Source organism: Sinocyclocheilus rhinocerous, unplaced genomic scaffold, assembly GCF_001515625.1.
Source record: "Sinocyclocheilus rhinocerous isolate Xijiao unplaced genomic scaffold, SAMN03320098_v1.1 scaffold200, whole genome shotgun sequence".
NCBI classification, from domain to species: domain Eukaryota; kingdom Metazoa; phylum Chordata; class Actinopteri; order Cypriniformes; family Cyprinidae; genus Sinocyclocheilus; species Sinocyclocheilus rhinocerous.
The window spans coordinates 119738-141813 of NW_015641014.1; the positions used below are offsets into that span (position 1 = coordinate 119738).

General features: G+C 38.2%; 1 protein-coding gene across 1 annotated transcript in view; it reads left to right on the forward strand.

Annotated features, from left to right (window-relative positions):
* The window catches only part of tmtc3 (transmembrane O-mannosyltransferase targeting cadherins 3), a 33913-nt gene extending 24137 nt beyond the window's left edge, over positions 1–9776 (forward strand). The window contains exons 8-14 of the mRNA XM_016569691.1: positions 1414–1562; positions 1646–1766; positions 1998–2109; positions 3745–3848; positions 5931–6100; positions 6777–7003; positions 8811–9776. Of these exons, the coding sequence (XP_016425177.1) occupies positions 1414–1562; positions 1646–1766; positions 1998–2109; positions 3745–3848; positions 5931–6100; positions 6777–7003; positions 8811–9673 (1746 nt within the window). The 3' untranslated portion in view covers positions 9674–9776. The remainder of the gene's footprint in view (positions 1–1413; positions 1563–1645; positions 1767–1997; positions 2110–3744; positions 3849–5930; positions 6101–6776; positions 7004–8810) is intronic.
* Positions 9777–22076: the final 12300 nt, after the last annotated feature.

Sequence of the window (22076 nt, forward strand, 5' to 3'; positions counted from 1 at the left end):
TGAACATTTGGGTGGCATTATGCAAATATTTCCATATAGTGTGGTAGATATGTGGGGGCGTGTTAGAATGAGCCGTTTTAGGGGGGCGTGGCAGAGTCTTAACTTTGATAAAGAATATCTCTTTGGTTTTGAGACTTTAGTCTTTGCAACTTCAGGGATCTTATCTATGCACAATCAGCTTGTAACACTCCAAAGAGAAAGGAAAACTTGAAATCGCATCATATGACCCCTTTAAGAAATAGTTCACCCACAAATGAAAATTATAATTTACTCACCCTTATGTTGTTGCAAACCTGAATGAATTTCTTTCTTCTGTTGAACACAAAAGATAAGATAAATCAAGATATTTGAAGAATGTTGGTAACCAAACAGTTGCTTGTAGCCATTGACTTCCATAGTATTTTCCATGCAACCACATTCATCAAAATATAATTCAAAATTGTGTTCAACAAAAGAAAAAAACTCACACATGTTTGGAACAACATGAGTAAATGATGACAAAATATTCATTTTTGGCTGAACTATCCATTTAATGTATGTTCACAAAGAAAAGTGTTGTTTCAATCCTGACTTTCTTTCTTTTTTTGTGGAACACAAAAGGAGTAAATTTGAATAACGTGCTGGTTGTTTTTTTTCAGTGCAACTACAATGTTTACAAAGAAATCTTAAAAGTGCTCGATATGACTTGTTCCAAGTCTCCTGAAGCCATGTGATATCTTTGTGTGAGAAACAGACCTAAATGTATAGTTTTAGCATTATCAACATTTTTGGCATTCATTATAGCTCTTCTCAGTACATTCATCTATGAACAACAAATTCAATTGTAGCCTATTTCTCATACAAAGCTGTCATATGACATTAGAAGACTTGCAATATATTACATAAAGTAATTTTTACTGTACTTTTTAAAGCTCGAAAGCTTCAGTCTGAGTGACCAAAAAGCAATAATAGAGAGGAACCAGCACATTTTTCAGAATCTCTCCTTATGTGTTCCACAGATGAAAGAAAAGATATTTCTCCTTTTACCCTCCATTATTCCTTTATTACGATGCGTTCAGACCCCTGGTCATGAGCTCAAACATCCCATGTAATTTACTGTGTTATTGCTGAAGATCAAAAGGAAGTTATGTAAATAGCCTATGATAAATGTCTCCAGAAGGCATCTAAGATATGAGCTGTGCGTTTATTCACTCTTGTGAAAGTAATTTGTTCAGTGTGAAAAACTACACCGTACTATTCTCCTTTTTATTAACTGATTAATGCACTTTCTTTTAAAGCAAGAAATATGTATGTACATTGTGCTTGTTATTTTTTGATTACCATTCTCAAAGTTCACAAATTTCCATTTTTGGATGAACTATTAGTTTAGTACAAATACTTGAATTATTTCTCCGGTCTTTTTGCTTCCTTTAGGCACTATCGCTGATCGTCCTTCCTTTTATCCCTGCATCCAACCTGTTTTTCCCTGTGGGCTTTGTTGTAGCCGAAAGGGTCCTGTACGTGCCCAGCATGGGATTTTGTGTTTTGGTAGCCCATGGATTTAAACTCCTGTCCCAAAGAGGGTAAACGTCCTCTAAACAAATACTTTATTCCCTTTAAATTACTTATTCAGAGACTCATTCCCTGTTTTTGTGACATTATCCAGAGGCCTAAAGAAAACGTCTTGGTTGCTCATGGGAGTTCTTCTAACAACACATGCCGTGAAGACTTTCAACAGAAACTGGGATTGGGAGTCCGAATACACGCTTTTTACATCTGCACTGAAAGTACGAACACATCCAAGGACACATTATTCATTTATAGATCCACATCTGGCCACAGGCTAATACATATTGTATGCTTGTATTTTGAGATCATTACTTTGAATAAATCCAGCTCGCTGCCTTATACCAAAGGGCGAATCCAGACGTTAACACGAGTACAATGAAATTATATCTGGAAAATATGATTTGTTATGTCAGCCTGGCCTGAAACATTTCAAAATTGTTTTCCTCCAGGTGAACAGGAACAATGCCAAACTCTGGAACAATGTCGGACATGCTTTGGAGAATCAAAATAGTTATGAGAGAGCGTTGAGATACTTCCTTCAGGCCACAAGAGTGCAACCAGGTAATTGACTCATTTGCCAGATTATCTTTTGAAGTTTACCCTAGCATCTTTAAAGTAAATGTGACCATTTTGCTTGCGTAATTGTGCATGAAACCGGTTATTCAATGAGGGAAAAAATGTAGAATGGGGATTTTTTCCCACTGGGAATTATTGGAGTCGGCAGTACATTCTGATAATGGAGCCAGACTGAATGCTTAATTAGCCTTTTGGCTATTAGTTAATATTATCCACTAGCCGTGTGGCATCAGCAAAAGGGAAAACTGTTTCAGAAGAACAGCGAGTTGTTACATTTTAATGAAAGATTATGAAAACAAATTTTAGCACCAATGAATCATTCACAATAACAATATTAAGAAAGTAAATGAGGCCAGTCTTAATTTATGTGGACTTTGTGGATTTATGTGGAGTCATTAAGGCAAATGTGCTAATGATAAATGATAGTGCTTCTCTGGGAATGATTTTGCACCACATTGTTTTCCACAGACACAAAATGCTAAAAAGACTTGCATGTGTAATATTTCCATCAGTTCTTTCGCAAATATTGGCAGAGGAAGTTAAAATGGAGTTTATTTTAAACAAAACTTACCATTGGATATGTTGTTTTAGGGAGGTGTGGGAAATTCTGCCTTATTATTATTATTATTATTATTATTATTATTATTATTATTAGTTTGGAGGCATGAAGGTAAAGACAATTTCAAATTGTGTATAAGCTGTATAAGCTCAGTTCTTTCGCAAATATTGGCAGAGGAAGTTAAAATGGAGTTTATTTTAAACAAAACTCACCATTGGATATGTTGTTTTAGGGAGGTGTGGGAAATTCTGCCTTATTATTATTATTATTATTATTATTAGTTTGGAGGCATGAAGGTAAAGACAATTTCAAATTGTGTATAAGCTAACAAGAAGTAGTTTGTGTAGTATTTCTTGGGACTGTATGAAAACATTGGCGCATAAAACTATTTTCGCACTTTAGTGTCTTGAGAATATGTGGATTTTAGGATTTGATGTGAGAAGATGAGGATTTAGGTTTTGTATTGGCCTTTCTGCACTTCTGTCAGGCTACCTGTGAGAAAGACAGCTGTAGCTGCTAAAGCCATTAGACTATCGACTTTAATTGTTTAAGTTATGTTGGTTTATTGGGCTAACGTGACTTGAGAGATCCACCACCCAAGATGTGTTTTTCCCAGATTAACTCTGTAAGCACATTAATGAATGAGGAAATCCTGGGCAGGCTATCTATACACGTCAGTTTGCTTTTCATAACAACAACTCTATACTGCTTGAGTGTGGCCAGGCATTTCTTAGAAAATGCTGGTAGCATTATCAGTTTTACACATCGAAACCTACCGACGCTGTTGGTTAGCTCTCTGTTGTTTGAGGTTGCATGGGCCACATGGCTGTAAAAGGTTGTAAAGGGAGCACTTTCACAGGAGGTGCTTTTCCTCATCCCGGTCTTTCCCGCCGGTTCTCATCCCAGCTGTGTATTAAACTGGTCAGCTGCCTGTAACCGTTATTATTTGTTGCACTCAAGCCGTATAATTCACATTCCAATATCTACTCTGTCTTTGAGGTTTAGTCTGTGCTGTTTTCTTGATTTATGACTCTATACTAAAAATTTTTTCCTCTTCTAAGATGACATTGGGGCCCACATGAACGTTGGGAGAACCTACAAAAACCTAAACAGGTCCAGAGAGGCAGAGGAGGCATATCTAATTGCAAAATCCCTTATGCCACAGGTATGAAATTCCTATCTGAGAAAAAAAAGAGTTTTTGCTTATATTTAGGTTGCCAACAAACGTTGATATAAACGATAAAATACTTCCATCTCCCAACCATAATGATCTTCTAAGCAGTCTTCTCAACCCTCTACGCACACCTTGGCAATATAATCGCCATTGGCTAGTAAATTTTTTTGTTTACTCGCCAGACTGATATACTATTTTATACACACACACACACACACACACATATACATACATACATGCGCGCACACACACACACACACACGTTTACTTAGCTATCTAAATGGGGACATTACATAGACTTTTATTGTTTTTATATACATATAGTTATACACTTTTGAACCTAAACCCACCCCTACCCCTAACCCTACCCCTCACAGAAAACCTCTTTCCTCAAACACTTTGAATAGGAAGGTGACGTAATTTTGGTCTAGAATCGAAGTACTACATGTCTGCCATCTAGTGGTAGGGAATACAAATGAGATATTACACCATATTAGGAACTACAGTCTATTTGATTATGTATGAAGTCTTATCGCAATTTTGCGACTTTGGCACTAAGAGGGTTAAAAGCTGAATATTTCTAAATGAACTCTGTTATTTTGACAGGAAAATACAACAATGAATATGGTTTACATGTAGCGCGTCGATTCAGCGTGGTATGCAAGACTCTCGCTCTCTCTCTTTGCATGTGTGAGAAACACAGCAGTTAAAGCGACGGCGAGTCGTGCGCCTTCACACTAGTTTACGGTACGTCAAATACAGGTGCGCTGCGTGCTACATACTGCGCATCCATTGAGTACATGACATGATCCATTGAGCGCATCAAAATAGTACAGATCTCGCTTGACGGAGAGCGAAACTCAAGCGCTCAGTCAGCGTGTTTATCGAGTGAAAATCTGTGTTGAACGCCTCTCACACACACATACTGGCGAGTAAAATCTAAAAATGTATTAGCTAATGGCTAATGTTAGACATTATTTAGTCGCCCAGAGTAAGATTTAGTCGCATATGCGAGTGATTTACTCGCAATGTAGAGGGTTGCGTTCTGTTTATTAGTAGATATGCAGTTCAGATATGATTTGCTGTCCAGCACAAGAAAACTTGTTACCTCCTTTCCTGTTCTCCTCTCCTACTGCATTCCCCTGAGCCAAATGCAACAATTTTCATTTTGCACTGCCATTGTGTTGCACGGCCCAAGACAGCGACATAGCTTAACTCAAGATAAACTATCACTGCCTGAATGTTTCAAAACCAAACAAACTCATCTGTAATTTTAAAGAAGGTAATCGAATTTTAAGGAAGGTTTTGGGCTGAGTTATTGGCTCACAGGGACTGTTAAAAGGTATTGTTCCCCCTTTCTCTTTTTTTTATGTAAATAAAAGCCCATAAATAAATTTAAAAAAAAAAACTGTCTAAGCTGAATAAGAAATAGTTTGTGGCTTTTAGTACACGTGTCAGCATTCATCAATATGCCAGTATGGTTCTGCTGCTAAATATTTTTGTGCAAATCATAACTTTTTCCAGAATTCATTAATTGAATAGAAAGTTAAAAAGAAGAGCATTTATGTTAAAAAGAAACATTTAGAAATGTATTTATTGTAACTTTTGATCAAGTTAATGCATTCTTGTTGAATAAAAGTATCTTTTTTTTTTATATCGTATTGAACCCACATTTTTTAACAGTAATGTGTGCATTTAAATTTTACAGTATTTTTGGATTGGAATAATGGACCAAACATATTGATGACTAATTCTGCACTACACAGATTTTAGTCCAATCAGATGATCTCTAGAAAGTGAATGCTCCTCAATACGCAAATAGCAAGTAGCAAACCATGGTTCATGACTGTGATGTACCTAAAACATATTGGCTATTTAAAAATGGTTCTTTCATATGTTCTGCTTGACTTTTTTGAAACTGAACTTATGGCCTTTAATTTCACATGGGCCTATATTTCATGTTGGAATGTATAGAAAGACCATACTGAACATATTATTGTTATACTTAGAGTCAAATGTATGTAAATGTAAATGCTTAAAACCTTGGCTGACCTTCCCAAAACATATTGGCAGATCATTCCAGGGAAGAAGTATGCAACCCGTGTGGCCCCCAACCATCTGAACGTCTACATTAACCTGGCAAACCTAATTCGGGCGAATGACTCCCGCCTGGAGGAAGCCGACCAACTCTATAGGCAGGCCATCAGCATGAGACCGGACTTCAAGCAAGCCTACATCAGTCGGCAAGTCTCCATTCGTGCTGACAGGGTCAAAATGTGTTTGTGTACTTGCATGCTTGCTGACATGGCCAACTGAAACTGAATGAGTTGTAGTTCAGACAGTATTTTGGCTTTGATGAGGTTAAGTCATGTTTTTTGTTGTTTTTTTGTAGCCCATGTATACACTGGATGATATTCAAGAGATACAATTGTTGAAAAGAATTGAGCACCCGTGTCTTACAATTTAACATCCATCCTAGACCTTTTTTGCTATCCGTAAGAAAACATTTCTCTTAGATAAGCGCTGAAATCGCATGCCATAGTAAGAGAGTATCGGGGTGTTCGCCGTTTTTGTTATATTTTGCATCAAGTGAAAATTGACATGGCCTTCACACTTTGTGATTTCTCTCTACATGTCTCATCCTGTTAATGAAATGTTGATCAGATAAGCTATTGAAAGTGGATTTACTAGAATGCCTTGGTTCTCGTGAATGTCAGGACTCTCAGCCACACTGTGAAAAGTGTACAAGGCAAAACAAAGAAAAAAATCTAAACTAAAACCTTTGTATTACTCAAACTATTTGCTAAGAAAATATGCCTAAAAGAAACTGATCTTTCTTGTTGTACATGTGTGTTAGATTTCTGAGATGTCCTGCGAGAGGTATTCCAAAAATGTCTTTTTTTTTCTCTCAAAACTCAGAGGGGAGCTTCTGCTGAAAATGAACAAGCCCAGTGAGGCGAAGGACGCCTACCTACGAGCGCTGGAGCTGGACCATACCAATGCAGACCTGTGGTACAATCTGGCAATTGTCAATATTGAGATGAAGGACCCCTCAGAGGCTTTGAGAAACTTTAATCGTGCATTGGACCTGAATCCACGGCACAAACTGGCACTCTTCAACTCTGCGCTTCTCATGCAAGAGTCAGGTGTGTGGGCAATGGCAATTTGAACCAAGCAATGAAGTTAGCTCTGTCACAAAACCTAGTGAGCTGCCTACATAGGCTGCTGCCTTCTAAGCAACCTAACCATCATAAAACACCTTAAGCAATTTGGAACGCTCTACAAGAGCAGCAATTTTGCATGGCACGCAGGCACTCAACTCGCAGTTGATACCTTCATAACACATTAAGTTTATATGAAATATGCATGCTATGATGCCTTCAAATTTGGCTATGCATCTTTGGCTATGAGACATACTATTTGCATCAGAGGTGTCCCATTGATGCCTAAAATCCAGTACCACCTGCTTATGTAGCTCACTAGGTTCTGGGGAAATAATGTTGCAAAGTACACTCCCTCATTTTTTATTTTTCCGACCTGATCTTCAAAAAACATTGCGTCCATTACAAGAAATGGTGAGGTATTCAGTAAACTCTGAAAGCGACAGTTTGTCTAGCGACTAGCGACAGTAGTTAATGTTTGATTCACATGAGGTTAGACGTCAGGAGCGTAAGCCAAGTTATTAACTTATGGATTCTTTGCGTGCCACCTCAAGGTAAGGCAGCAACCTCTCACCTAATTCGGTCATGTTCTCATGTCTAAGAATGTTAGCGTTTGATCCAAAAGCAATACGTTTAAATTGAATGTGACTCATTGAGCCTAACTTTGAGTTTTATGCCATTTTTTCACTCTTAGCTTTGAATAGCAGGAAAGACTGATGGATTCTTGCAGTTTGAGTGAGGCATTAGTTTGTAATTTTTCTGAGATTAGCACACCTACGCTGCCACAATGTAAATACTACGAATACAACGGCTCTATTTGCACATGGTTTTAGGCCTGTTGTACAGACTGTTTAATCATGTGACTGAGGAAGCATTTCGCGATCAATTCACAGGCCTGCTTGACACAACTGTTATTCTTTCATTCGGTTTTGTAGTTGTGCCCATCCGTATTGGTTTTCAAATAAAAGCAAGTTTGTTTTAAATGTAACCTGTTTCCACGGTTTCCCCATTTTTGGCCTACAGTAGTTATTCTGAACAGTCTTCAAGGGGTGATAAAAAGCTGACCGACCCTCCTTACCCTCGTTCCGACCTCATCGTTGCAACCTTGTTACAAAGCCAAATAACCGAGCCAAAATACTAGAGATAGTAGTGTCAGGTTTTTGGACACATTAATCAAAACAAAGAAATAAAGCATAAAACTAATTCATGTGGGTTAACTTCATCTAAATAATCTATATTTTTTGGATATTTAGTATTTTCATTTATTTGACTTTAGTTGCTCAAAAGATTTACAGCACCAAGGACATCTGGTGACAGTACTCTCTTGCCATTTGTTTTTTAGTTGGTTTGCTTTATTACAATACAAAAATTAAAGGGAAAAACATCCTTTCCCACATTGACTTTCATTGTGTGGAAATGTTTTTACAATATGGTATGAATAACTTTTGTGCTCCACTTAAAAAAAGGAGACTTACATGGGATGGATCAACATCATTTAAATGAGGACAGTCTGTATTCTCCTTAATTGTTTAGCAATTTGACTAATCACTTGTGTTTAACAAGTTACAGCCAGAAACCTTGGAGTTCTGATTGACGTCACACCTCTGTTTATCAATTTGCACTGGCTACCAATAGCTGCTCACATAAAATTCCAGTCATTGATGTTTGCCTACAAAACCACCACTGGCTCTGCACCCCTTTACCTAAATTAATTACTTCAGAATGTGTTTATTTTTGTTTTATGAATTCATTTAATTGTAATAGTTGCATCTCTAATGTTCTTCTTTAACAGGTGAGGCAAAATTTCGCCCAGAGGCAAACCGGCGCTTTCTCACCTACGTGAAAGAAGAGCCGGATGATGCTAACGGCTACTTCAACCTGGGCATGCTGGCAATGGACGCTAACAAGAATGAAGAGGCCGAGCGCTGGATGCGGGAGGCCATTCGACTGCAACCCGGCTTCCGCAGCGCTTTGTTTAACTTGGCCCTGCTCTACTCTCAGTCACAACGTGAACTGGATGCTCTCCCGGTGCTTGAGGAGCTGCTGCGGTACCACCCGGAGCACGTCAAAGGCCTGATCCTCAAGGGAGACATCCTCATGAACCACCGCAAGGATACGCGTGGTGCCAAGGCCTGTTTCGAACGCATCTTGAACATGGACCCCAGCAACGTGCAGGCCAAGCATAACCTCTGTGTGGTGTACTTCGAAGAACGGGAGCTCCAGCGTGCCGAGCGCTGTCTGGTGGAGACTCTTGCCATGGCCCCGCACGAAGAGTACATCCAACGGCACCTCGCCATCGTACGCAACAAAATGGCCGCCATGAGCGCTGCGGGCCAGCCGATTGCACCAACAGAGGGTGGTAGTGAATCGGACAAGCAGCAAGATCAACAACAACAGGACAAAGAGGAGGAGGAAGCGCGGGGTGTTGCCTCAGGAGCAGGGGAGGGGGCCAGGAAAGAGAAGAATTTGAGGAAATCCTCCCCCAAAGAAAGCGTCAGCAGCCAGGGCCACGGCCAATCAAAGAAGCTGGATGCGGGCCAGCCTGACAAGCGGACTAAGAGCAAATCCACAAAAGAGATTAAAGATATAGAAAAGAAAAGGGCAGCTGCCTTGAAGAGACTGGAGGAGATTGAACGCATATTAAGCAGCGATTAACCTTGTTTATCAACCACCACACTATTTTTATATATAACTATTTAAAGTGCAAGAACGAGACTCATCTGTTTTTTTTTTTTTTTTTAGACACAAAATTAGGTACTGTTTTAAAAGAATCCCTACTAAAAAATCATTTATTACTATATTGTTTATTTATGATTGTCTATATTTGAGTCACTGGATTAGTTTTTGTCACTTTTTTGTTTTAATTTACCAAACCACTGGCAAGTATTACTCATAATCACAAATAAAGTATTGGTAATATCAGTCAGCCCATTTTATAGCAGGGCCTCTGGGTGGTCTGTCACATGGCTGTTGTAATTTAGCTCAGCAGACCCCTCTCCCTTTTTGCATGACATCACCGCACGTCCTCCAATTCACTGCTGCTGTTTATTCATGTGTCATTATTGCTGTTGTTTTGTTTTGTTTTTTTAGTTTTGACACCAAATGGTGTCAGCGTTTTAATTATATCCTCTGACATAATCTCATTCTGAATTAGGGTCACCTCCCTTCTCCAGCCCTCTTTTTGCAGGCTTCTGGGATTTATCTGTATGGCTCGCACACTGTTTGGGCTCTCGCTGATTTCACAGATTGGTCATGCAGAGGCAAACTTTTTTCTTTGGAGTTTTTATTTTCTTTTTAAGGTTTTTGTGGCTTTTGACTCTGTTTCTTGTTCTCCCCATAAAGATCTTTCCGAAAAATTATAATCAGACTATAATCGGGAAAAAAACTTAAAGGAATAATTCACCCAAAACTAATCATCTGTCATCATTTACTAACCCTTGTGTCATTCAAAACCTGTATGACTGACTTCTTCTGTGGAACATAAGACATTTTTTATTCCCATGTACTGTTATACGTGATGCAAAAGTGTCGTATGACTTCTGTGCTGCATGATAGCTTTGTTCAACAAACAGAATCTAATTTTAGTTGGTCGAGCTAGTTCTTTGAATGATTCGTTTTTGAATTCAGCAATCCAGTTGCAGCAACTTAACAGCTCGCTGGAGAGGCAGATTTTCTATGAATGACTTTAATTTTGGTGTTTTCTCATGCAAAGTTGCCAGATGGCATCAAAAGAACAAATTACAATGTTGCTTTTTTAAACTCTAGTGTACATTCATTACAATTGCTTTGTCAGGAATGAACAGAACAGTTCTTAAAATGTCTTTTTATATGTGTTTGAAGCGACATGGGGGTGAGTAAATGATGACAGAATTGTCATTTTTGGGTGAACTGGCCATTTAATAAGGTGAACATCACGGCGTAGACCATATTTTTTCTGTTTTTTTTTTTTAGCTTTTCTATTTGGAAAGAATCAATCATTCATTTCCTAAGCCAAGATTACATGCCAGTGTGTTACTTCAGTATTCTTATGTGCTGCAGATGAACTTCAAATATTCATGTTGCGTTTAGAGTCGAGTTGAGCATATTGTTTCCTGGTGAAGTTGAAACAACCATGTGCTCTCGCTGGAATGCTGTCGCCATTTTACGGTTTACTTTGAAGGCAAGCCCTGAAATATCTCCTCTGACCTTTCTGAAGATTTTAACAGAAAAAAAGGTACCTGAGAACTCACTGATCCTCAAAGCCTGTGAGCGTGCATTTCCATATATTCTACAACAATAGCGATTTTAACACTAATGTGGGGCACATATGATGTGTTATTTTGTAATAAAGCCACTTTAAGTAGCAAAACTGTCTGATTAAGTAGCGGACTCATATAGTTTACAGTACTATTGGCTGTTTTGCCAATTGAGATGTTCACTCATAAAACTTGAGCAAGAGACCTGAATTGCTACACGTTTGCAATATCTGTGCATCTGAATCTTTTTTTTTTTTTACATTTTATTGTTTTATAGTCTACAAGGACAGATTTACATGGCTGTATCATATTAATCCTCAAATATATAGTGTTGGAAGTTCATTTCCCACTAAATCATCTCACTCAACTCTAATTCAGCTGTTCGTGATGTCATATTTCAAGTTTCCCTCAGCTCAGCTTTAATCTTAATTATGTTTTAGGACTCTTTCCGCTCATGTTTACTCATGCTGTGCTTTCACCCCATATCCAATTTGTTACATCTTGATTTATGGTATTTACCTTTTTATTTGGACTAATGTTTTGACTTATGAGTGGTGGAGGGACCTTCGGTTTTCCAATAAAAATGACTTGCATCACGAATGTCTCATAAATGCCACTTTTTATGCATTCTGGCAGCTGCAAACAAGTTTTGAGTCGCCATCACAGAGAAATGATACATTTTCGTTCTGCAAAATCCACATGGTCCAAGATTACTCACCCACGCCTTTGACTCGCGTGCTGCTCAAAGGCTGTAACTGTCATTTTTCTTGTTAAGGCCTCAGGTTTTAGCCTTGTGCTTGTGTTGCAATGGCGCTCGCTGTAATGTGATACGTGCGTAATGAAGCGCCCTGCAAACAAGTGGCACTTAATTGTATTTGTTGAACAATTTGGCATGATATTGATCTTGGTAATTAACAAATCTTTGTGTAACCCATTAACCCGAGCTGCCGGATTTTTGTGGAAATAGGCTTATGCCAAGAGTGGAAGGGCCCATAACTAGGATTTGTTGAAAAACAGTGAGATCCGTCGCAAACATAATTATACGCAGTATTTGGCAGACCAAAGAGACTAAACCACAGGAACTTGAGCTTTAAATGGTCTGCAGAGCTCCCAGTTCAAGAAACAAGATTGTCATCACATTGACATTTGATCACACAAGATGTTTAACATGATTATGCTTTTAGTCCATGTGAGAGCATGATTTATATTATTGGATTAAAGGCTCAATGACTCTTTTGTAGCTGTAATGCCTGATTACATTTTGAATGGCCATGTCTGTGGTTTGGGAATTCATGAACTGGTCCATGCCCTATGGAGGGGGAATAGAAATTAGCTGTTTGAGGTGATATATCATGGAAAATGGTCAGGCTAAAGGTCTTAGCACACTGAGTCCAAAATTTTCATATGCGGTTTTTTCGTATTCGTCATCCTTTCCTATCAAAATGCTTGCTATGGATGCGAAAACGCAGAAAATCGAACCTGGTCCGAATTTTTTTTTATGACAAACAAAAATTTCGGAGGCAGTGTGTAAACGTGATTGACACAATGTGAGGTCGTATTTATTTTTTAGCGTGCGAAAATATCGGACGAGTATTTCGGACTCTGTGCAAAGACCTTCGTCCGAAATTCTCAACCGATATTTTCACACGTTAAAAAATAAATACCTCACGTAGTGTCAATCATGTTTACACAGTGCCTCCGAAACTTTCGTCCGTCGTAAAAAAATTTGGATCAGGCCGTGAGTTTGAAGGGGGTAATTGAATGAGGGAAAGTCACGTGAGAGGAAGCAATAGGCGTGTCTGACTTCATGCTGCGCTGAATTGAGAGCGGAGACGTCAAGTCAGACACTTTCAGCTCCCGGTAGTGACACTCGTGCGGTGTTTGCATACTCTATCACAGAATTAAATGCAATATTTGTCAAATACACCGACGTTTTAAAAAACGTTTTTATGAGCAACCACAACACTTTTTATATACTGCTAAATACAGCGCCATCTGTTCAAGAATAAAGTTCAACGTAAACTTATACTATTTCAATACCAAAAAAGTGGAGGTATTTATGCTTTTATCAGTGTTTTATGTTAAACGTGACTCAATATAACATTGCGACTACAGTAAAAAAGCTTTTACTGTTCTAAAAACAGATTTGTGAGCATTATTGGAATTGAAAAACATTATCGTTGTCGTGCTGAATTTGGCAAATCGTGAAACAGCCGTGTTGTCATCAGAGCTCCTGCAGTTGCTCTGAAGAAAATGCTCTTGTGGCACTTTGATGCTATACGTCACAGTGACATGGTGTCGGCGCTGTCTCAAGTCGGACAAAATTTCTAACCGGCATGCACTGCTTCAAGTCAGCCACCGATCGGTCTGCACAGCGTTGCATGAAGTCGAAGACACCTAATGTCTCCATTGCGATATGATTGCATATGACTGGTTATGTTCAGCTGTGATTGGTTCATGCGATAGGATGCGAAAACGCAGAAAATCGAACCTGGTCCGAATTTTTTTTTATGACAAACAAAAATTTCGGAGGCAGTGTGTAAACGTGATTGACACAATGTGAGGTCGTATTTATTTTTTAGCGTGCGAAAATATCGGACGAGTATTTCGGACTCTGTGCAAAGACCTTCGTCCGAAATTCTCAACCGATATTTTCACACGTTAAAAAATAAATACCTCACGTAGTGTCAATCATGTTTACACAGTGCCTCCGAAACTTTCGTCCGTCGTAAAAAAATTTGGATCAGGCCGTGAGTTTGAAGGGGGTAACTGAATGAGGGAAAGTCACGTGAGAGGAAGCAATAGGCGTGTCTGACTTCATGCTGCGCTGAATTGAGAGCGGAGACGTCAAGTCAGACACTTTCAGCTCCCGGTAGTGACACTCGTGCGGTGTTTGCATACTCTATCACAGAATTAAATGCAATATTTGTCAAATACACCGACGTTTTAAAAAACGTTTTTATGAGCAACCACAACACTTTTTATATACTGCTAAATACAGCGCCATCTGTTCAAGAATAAAGTTCAACGTAAACTTATACTATTTCAATACCAAAAAAGTGGAGGTATTTATGCTTTTATCAGTGTTTTATGTTAAACGTGACTCAATATAACATTGCGACTACAGTAAAAAAGCTTTTACTGTTCTAAAAACAGATTTGTGAGCATTATTGGAATTGAAAAACATTATCGTTGTCGTGCTGAATTTGGCAAATCGTGAAACAGCCGTGTTGTCATCAGAGCTCCTGCAGTTGCTCTGAAGAAAATGCTCTTGTGGCACTTTGATGCTATACGTCACAGTGACATGGTGTCGGCGCTGTCTCAAGTCGGACAAAATTTCTAACCGGCATGCACTGCTTCAAGTCAGCCACCGATCGGTCTGCACAGCGTTGCATGAAGTCGAAGACACCTAATGTCTCCATTGCGATATGATTGCATATGACTGGTTATGTTCAGCTGTGATTGGTTCATGCGATAAATTGTTGTGCATGTTCGTGCACGTTCGCAAATCAGTCTGAATTAACAATATAATGGGATTAATGGGAAGACTAATAAAAAAGTAAGTAAACAACTCACACACTTAGATAAAACCACTTTGTTATTTCAAAATAAGACTTAAAATGGCATGAAAACATGATCTGGGGGAGTTTATAGTGAGTAATCAGCTTGGTGAAATTTCTGTGTCTGTGACCAATATTTACCAAGCTTTGATGACTGATGATCTGAAAATTCATAAATAGTTAAGGGTTAACTATTAAAAAGAATAGCTGAACATAAGTTCACATATAAAATAATACTGTCTAAATAATTACTGCCTTAAGTTATTATTTTGGAATAAATGTAAACTGCTTAAAAACACTAACATGATGAGATTTATACTTGGCTTTAATAAATACAATATTGACTACATTATTAATGTAAAAATAAAACATTTTTCTGATAGTGTAAGTAATGTTTATTTAACCAAGAAAACGTGACTAACATGAATTTACATTTGATAAAAAAAAACTGTGAGGACTTGGCCACCTCATTTCAGAACACCACCGCACACCACTTATATATACACCGATCAGGCCTTCCTAATATTGTGTTGGTACCCCTTTTGCTGCCAAAACAGCCCTGACCCGTCAAGGCACGAACTCCACTAGACACCTGAAGGTGTGCTGTGGTACATTGCCCAAAGCATCACACTGCCTCCGCCGGCTTGCCTTCTTCCCATGGTGCATCCTGGTGCCATGTGTTCCACAGGTAAGCAATGCACACTCACCCGGCCATCCACATGATGTAAAAGAAAACGTGATTCATCAGACCAGGCCACCTTCTTCCATTGCTCCGTGGTCCAGTTCTGATGCTCACTTGCCCACTGTTGGCGCTTTTGGCAGTGGTAAGGGGGTCAGCATGGGCACTATGCTATGCAGCCCAATATGCAACAAACTGCGATGCACTGTGTATTCTGACACCTTTCCATCAGAACCAGCAATAACTTCTTGAGCAATATGAGCTACAGTAGCTCGACTGTTGGATCGGACCACATGGGCCAGCCTTCGCTCCTCATGCGCATCAATGTGCCCATGACCCTGTCGTCGGTTCACCACTGTTCCTTCCTTGGACCACTTTTGATAGATACTGACCACTGCAGACCAGGAACACCCCACAAGAGCTGCAGTTTTGGAGATGCTCTGACCCAGTCGTCTGGCCATCACAATTTGGCCCTTGTCAAACTCGCTCAAATCCTTACGCTTGCCCATTTTTCCTGCTTCTTTATTTTATAAAAAATAAAATTATGTATATTAACGTGTATATATGTGCAATTAGTTTTATATTTTTCCTTTTTTTAAAATATAAGTATAGATAAATATATTTTAGCATGCAGTACAACTGCACATGCACATTTGAGAAAATAAAATAGGAATAAAAATACTTGCACTGAAGCAGACTGTGAATGGCTGGATCATGTCACTGTCAATAGAAGATTAGTTGTCTTTACAAATTAATCTTCCCTGGGATGAGAAAGTGAAAGGCATTGTGTGAACATGGTTTGTGAGCTTGTCGTCTTGTGGTGATGAACCACCTACCTACCCCAGGGGCACCAATGTCCTCAAAGTTAGGAGTGATCCTGCTCTTTTTTTTTGCTTATGACACCAGTCCGACTGCATAGCCAATTCACAACTTGTTTTTATGCATTACTTTTTTCTAATGTGTTTCTTGCAACTTGGGTCATCTTATTCTGTTTCTTAGTTTCTCACAAATGTCAGTTAGACAATGCGAGCATATGAATCCGAGTTAAATTAAATCCTTCACACATGCATCAGCTCAAATGAGTCACAGCCTTTGTATTCACAATAATTAGATGTGTGAGCAGCGTTCCTCTTTTTCAAGTAGGAAGTACGCTGGCAAACACGGGTTTATCAGGCCCCCCAGGCACATTGTGTAGTACTCAGAATCACTGATTGAATATTAAAGGAAAAATTGTGTTGTTTAACAAATGTATTATTAGATTAATATGGACAAGAATTGTTTAAACTGAAAAATTGTTTACATTTTCAATAGGTAATGAAAAACAAGTAAATGAAAAACAACACGTGAAAGCAGAATACATCTTGAAAGTGAGGTTTAGTTTTGTGACGCTTGCTCATCTCTGTGGAATGAGTGTACGCAAGTCAAGACATGGCAAATGTAAATCATTATCTACAGGGGTTTCCATATGTGTGGTTTTAAAGAGAACAAATGTGTCTGGGTCAGATCTGTGAGACCTTGTTATATTTCATTTCTGTTCTTGTTTAAATGGCTTTATTTTACAAAACAGAGAAATGTTTTATGAAAGGATGTTTTAAGAGGGCTTTATATGGAAATACAAGACATTTGTTGGCTCAAAATATATCTAGTATATTTATAATTTTATAATTATATATAATAATTTCTTGATTTATTTGATCCCTTATTATACAGAATTAGTTTTTTTTGTGTGTGTGTTTATTATCCCTTTAAAATTACAAGACACTTTCCTATCTACAGCAGAAGTGTCAGGTCTGAGCCAAATGGGTTTTTGAATGCAACTTCAAAAATATACATAGTTTTATTCATTAAAATTTTCAATCATAAAATGTATTTATTCGTAAATAATTGAAAATTCAGTGCCATGAAGTTAAAATTCATGCCAGTATAATCTAAATATGAGTTTTGTAACACTACGTTGGCTGAGAGCTTGCGGGAAAGCTGTCTATCACAAACACTACTAACTTGGCATCATGGCTTATTTAAATTTTTTCCCCCACAATATAATGCATCTTGTCTTTACTAGTCAGTCTGCCTTACCACCTCTGTACCAAATATGTAACACTGGAGCACAAAACCAGTCTCAAGTCGCTGGGGTATATTTGTAGCAATAGCCAAAAATACATTGTATGGGTCAAAATTATCGATTTTTCTTTTATGCCAAAAATCATTAGGATATTAAGTAAAGATCATGTTCCATGAAGATATTTTGTACATTTCCTAATTTTTGATTAGTAATATGCATTGCTAAAAACTTTGTATAAATCTCAATTTCGAAAAATTGACCCTTATGATTGGTTTTGTGGTCCAGGGTCACATATAATAAATGAATGGCATAGTTGCTAAGAACACATTTATTGCCTTGGACAGAAGGCAAGGCAAGGCAAGTTTATTTATATAGCACAAAAGGAAGTAAAATAATCATTAAAAAAGTTATCACAACAATAAAACAAGGAATTTACAAACTTTTAAAATGATTTAAAATGAATTTACTGTAAAACAGTTAAAGATAGAAAATGATTATACATTAAATAAGTACCACTATTGTCTCCAAGTGAAGGCATGTTTTAAAAATGTGTCATTTTAATATATGTATGAATGATATGAACACATTTGCAATACATTCTATTCGGTTCCGTGGGAACTTTCAGATCTGTTTTTAATCATGCAACTAGGCTTAGGTTATATGGTTTTTATGTGTAGACATGTTATAGTAATAAAATGTTAAAGTAACAGTTCACCCTAAAATTAACATTCTGTCAAGTTGCCCTCATTTTACTTTTGCATATGAAAAACAATAGATATTTTTGAAGTCCTCCTGAAGCCATTCAGTTTGGATGAAAGCTTTGCATAAAAGCATCTGCTAAATAAATAATTGTAAATGTTTTTTGCCCAGCAGATGAGCATAATAGAATGATTTGTGAAGGATCATGTGACACTGGAGTAATAACTGCTGAAAATTCAGCTTTGCATCACAGGAATAAATTGTATTTTAAAATATACAGAAATAGAAAATAGTTGTAATAATATTCCACAATATTACTGTATTTTAATCAAACAAAATTTAATATTTTAATATTTTAATTAATCAAAAAAATCACAAAAAAAATTCAGACTGACCCCAAGCTGAACTGTGGTTTGAACCGTGCTGTAAGTTACAGAAAACATTTACAAACTTTAGAGCATTGAAAAACAACTGACAAATGATAAGTTAACGGCTTAATCGTGAAGCCATTGTCTTGCTAAAGTTAGTGTCACTTGCTGAGGAGCCACGATGGTGATTTCCTGCATTTGATCTGGAAGTGGCTATTTTAAGACCGAGTGGTCACTGGTCCTCTCATATAAACAGTGATGCAGAGTCCTCGGCCAGAACAATTGTGGGAATTCCCAGGGTATATGCAGACAGTCTTGGCTTATAGAGCTCTCCTGCTGGGTTTAGCTTCTCAGATGTACAATATCTGGACATGAGCAATCGGCAACAGGAAGCTGCTCGGCGGCTACTGAAGCCGAGGTGCTAAAGTGTTGAAGTTGACCCTGACCTCAGATTAAGCGTTAAAGCCTTGAGCGCTCATGATCCATCAACTCTCACTTGCTTGCATGTGGAGTTTTACAACTAATCACATGTTACTACCTCGGTATCTTTTTCCACTTGAAGATAACTCTGTACTCCCAGGCTTCCAGGGAAATCCTGCCATGTGATGGATCTAGATTGTGTAATCTTGAAGATATATCAATCTGGATCAACTGCCTAGGAACATTCAGATAGATTTTAAATAATAGACTAGACCAGGGGTGCCCAAACTCGGTCCTGGAGGGCCGGTGTCCTGCAGAGTTTAGCTCCAACCCTAATCAAACACACCTGAAGCAGCTAATCAAGGTCTTACTAGGTATACTAGAAACTTCCCGGCAGGTGTTGTTGAGGCAAGTTGGAGCTAAACTCTGCAGGACACCGGCCCTCCAGGACTGAGTTTGGGCACCCCTGGACTAGACTAAGCATCCCAGTTTAATCACATTTTAAGACGTCACTGTAAATAAACAAAACAAAAAGATGTTGAATAATGAAATGTATAAGAGATATGCAAACGTACTGGCTGTTGTCAAACACGTCTCCCTGAGCGCTTCCTCTGTCTGCCACTGGTCAGTCAAACAGATGGCCCCACCCCAAACTCACACCATTGGTTTGGTTGAGCCAACTGTTGTCAGGCAGATCTGGATATTCAGACAATCTGTAATGTTCTGACACTATTTTTACATATTTTGGGGGAATCGGCCTAAAAGTGGTAGTTGTCTGCACATTTTAAGCTATAAAAGTATTTTAACATTGAAAAAAATGACACTTCAGCTTGAAAGATAGTTGCTGTCGAACTTTTGGTGCTCTGTGCCCTATTTTACTATGTAAGCCTCTCTTTTGTTTAAGCAGAAAGTCAAAATCCCAAATGACCCGGCTTAAGCAATTTCACAGACCGGTACTTGCTATATATAGCATATTTTTTACAAATCCCTGGAATGTCATGAGTTTGTGATGAATCTGAGGTACAAATAGCAGATAAATGTGAAGCATATTTGAAGAAATACTTTGGGTTAACTTAAGTTCTATGGAGGGCATTTATGACATGCTGTCAATTATGACAAAAAATATATATAAGTTGGATCTGTACCTGTTTGTGAAAGCAAGTAAAATGCATTTACATTAATGTACTTACAGTTGAAGTCTATGGGGCCATGCAATACCTAAAAGCTTATAGCATAAGAAATTTATTTTTTAAGCACTTATATTAATTTCTCTGTACAAAAATGTTGTAAAACTGTCTAAAGTAGAGTTTGTTCCATGTAAGCTATCTTCCTGGTTTCCTTGTGCATATTGTGTGTAATTTGAACTTTAAACAATTTCCTCATATCTGACCCGGGACTCATATCTCAGTGTATATCTCATATCGGGCCTCATAAGGACAGTGTTAAAATGGTTCATGTGACATCAGTGGTTCAACCGTAATGTTATGAAGCTACGAGAATACTTTAAAAAAATAATGTCTTTATTCAACAGTTTCTTCTCTTCCGTGTCAGTCTTCGCCATGCATTCAGGAGAGTACCACGACGCAAGCGTGTGGTGCTGCTGACACAGGAAAGTATTCCCGTAGCTTGTCACATGGACTATTTTAACAATGTCCTTACTATGCTGGGGCCTTGAACTTGGTAGTTGCGTTGCTGTTTATGGAGGGTCAGAAAGCTCTCAGATTTTATCAATAATATCTTAGTTTGTGTTCTAAAGATGAACGAAGGTCTTACGGGTTTGGAACGACATGGGGGTGAATAATTAATGACAGAATTTTTAGGTGAACTATCCCTTTAATATGCCAATGTAATATTAATACATTGGTAAAAGTCTGCTGTGCTCACCAAGGGTCCATGTATTTGATCAAAAATACAGTAAAAACTGTACTATTGTGAAATCCATCCATTCTCCTAGCACTTATCTGGGACCAGATTGCTGTAGCAGCAGGTTAAATAGGGTCACCCATACGTCCTTTTCCCCAATAATGCCTCAGGCATGTCCTAGTTCTACTTTTGGGTATTGGACATGCCCAGAACACCTCCACCAGGAGACAGGCGACATCTTGCCCAAGTAGATGCCCAAACCACTTCAACTGGCTCCTTTCGAGCAGCAGCTGTACTCTCAGGGCCAGACACCCTGCGGAGAAAAGTCATTCCAGCTTCTTGTACATTTCTGTCATTACCCAAAGTTCACACACAACATATCAATTATAGCATAGATAGATATTTATAGGCCAATGTTGTTTATAATGAATGCAATTATAATTTGGGTTTTGTTTTGTAATTGTATATATCATTTTGTACTATAGTTTTATAGCTACTTATATTTTCTGATTTTTATCTTTATGTTATGAATACCGGTAAAAGGATTGAAGAATTTGCTGACAACTTATAGGTAACTAATTTTTTCTTACTCTCTCTTTCTCTCAGCGCAATTGTGACTGATATGTGTAGTAGATTTTTTTATCCATGCAGAAAATGTTTTCAAAATACGTTCGCTCATATGTAAATTGTTGCAAGCTTATTTCACAATATTAGATCGAACGATCAGAAAAAGCACATACACTGGCCAATAGACCCACCTCTCAAAAGAAATCAGGGCAGAAGTGGATGAAAGTGGACAGAAGAGATGGATTAAAACACCACGTGTGAACAGGAATGTCTCCCTCATCCACTTGTGATCTGATCAACCAAAACGCATCTTTGTACCAGGTGTAAACAGGGCCAATGACCTGACCAATTGTTGATGGGGCAGTGTTTGGGAAATCTGTTTTAAAACAGTGTTTTTGCTATTACATTTGGTAATGCTAGTGCCTCACCCTTGAGTTTTGTGGTTATACTTTCTAAACGGTGGGTATTTCAATATTTTGACCTCTATTCCGGTGCTATGCCATTCCCCATACACCTCTGTAGTAAGTGCCTTATTGTGAACCCATTTTTTTGTTTGTTTTCACAAACTGAAGCATGAGTCACAATGATTTTCTGTGGAGCTTTTG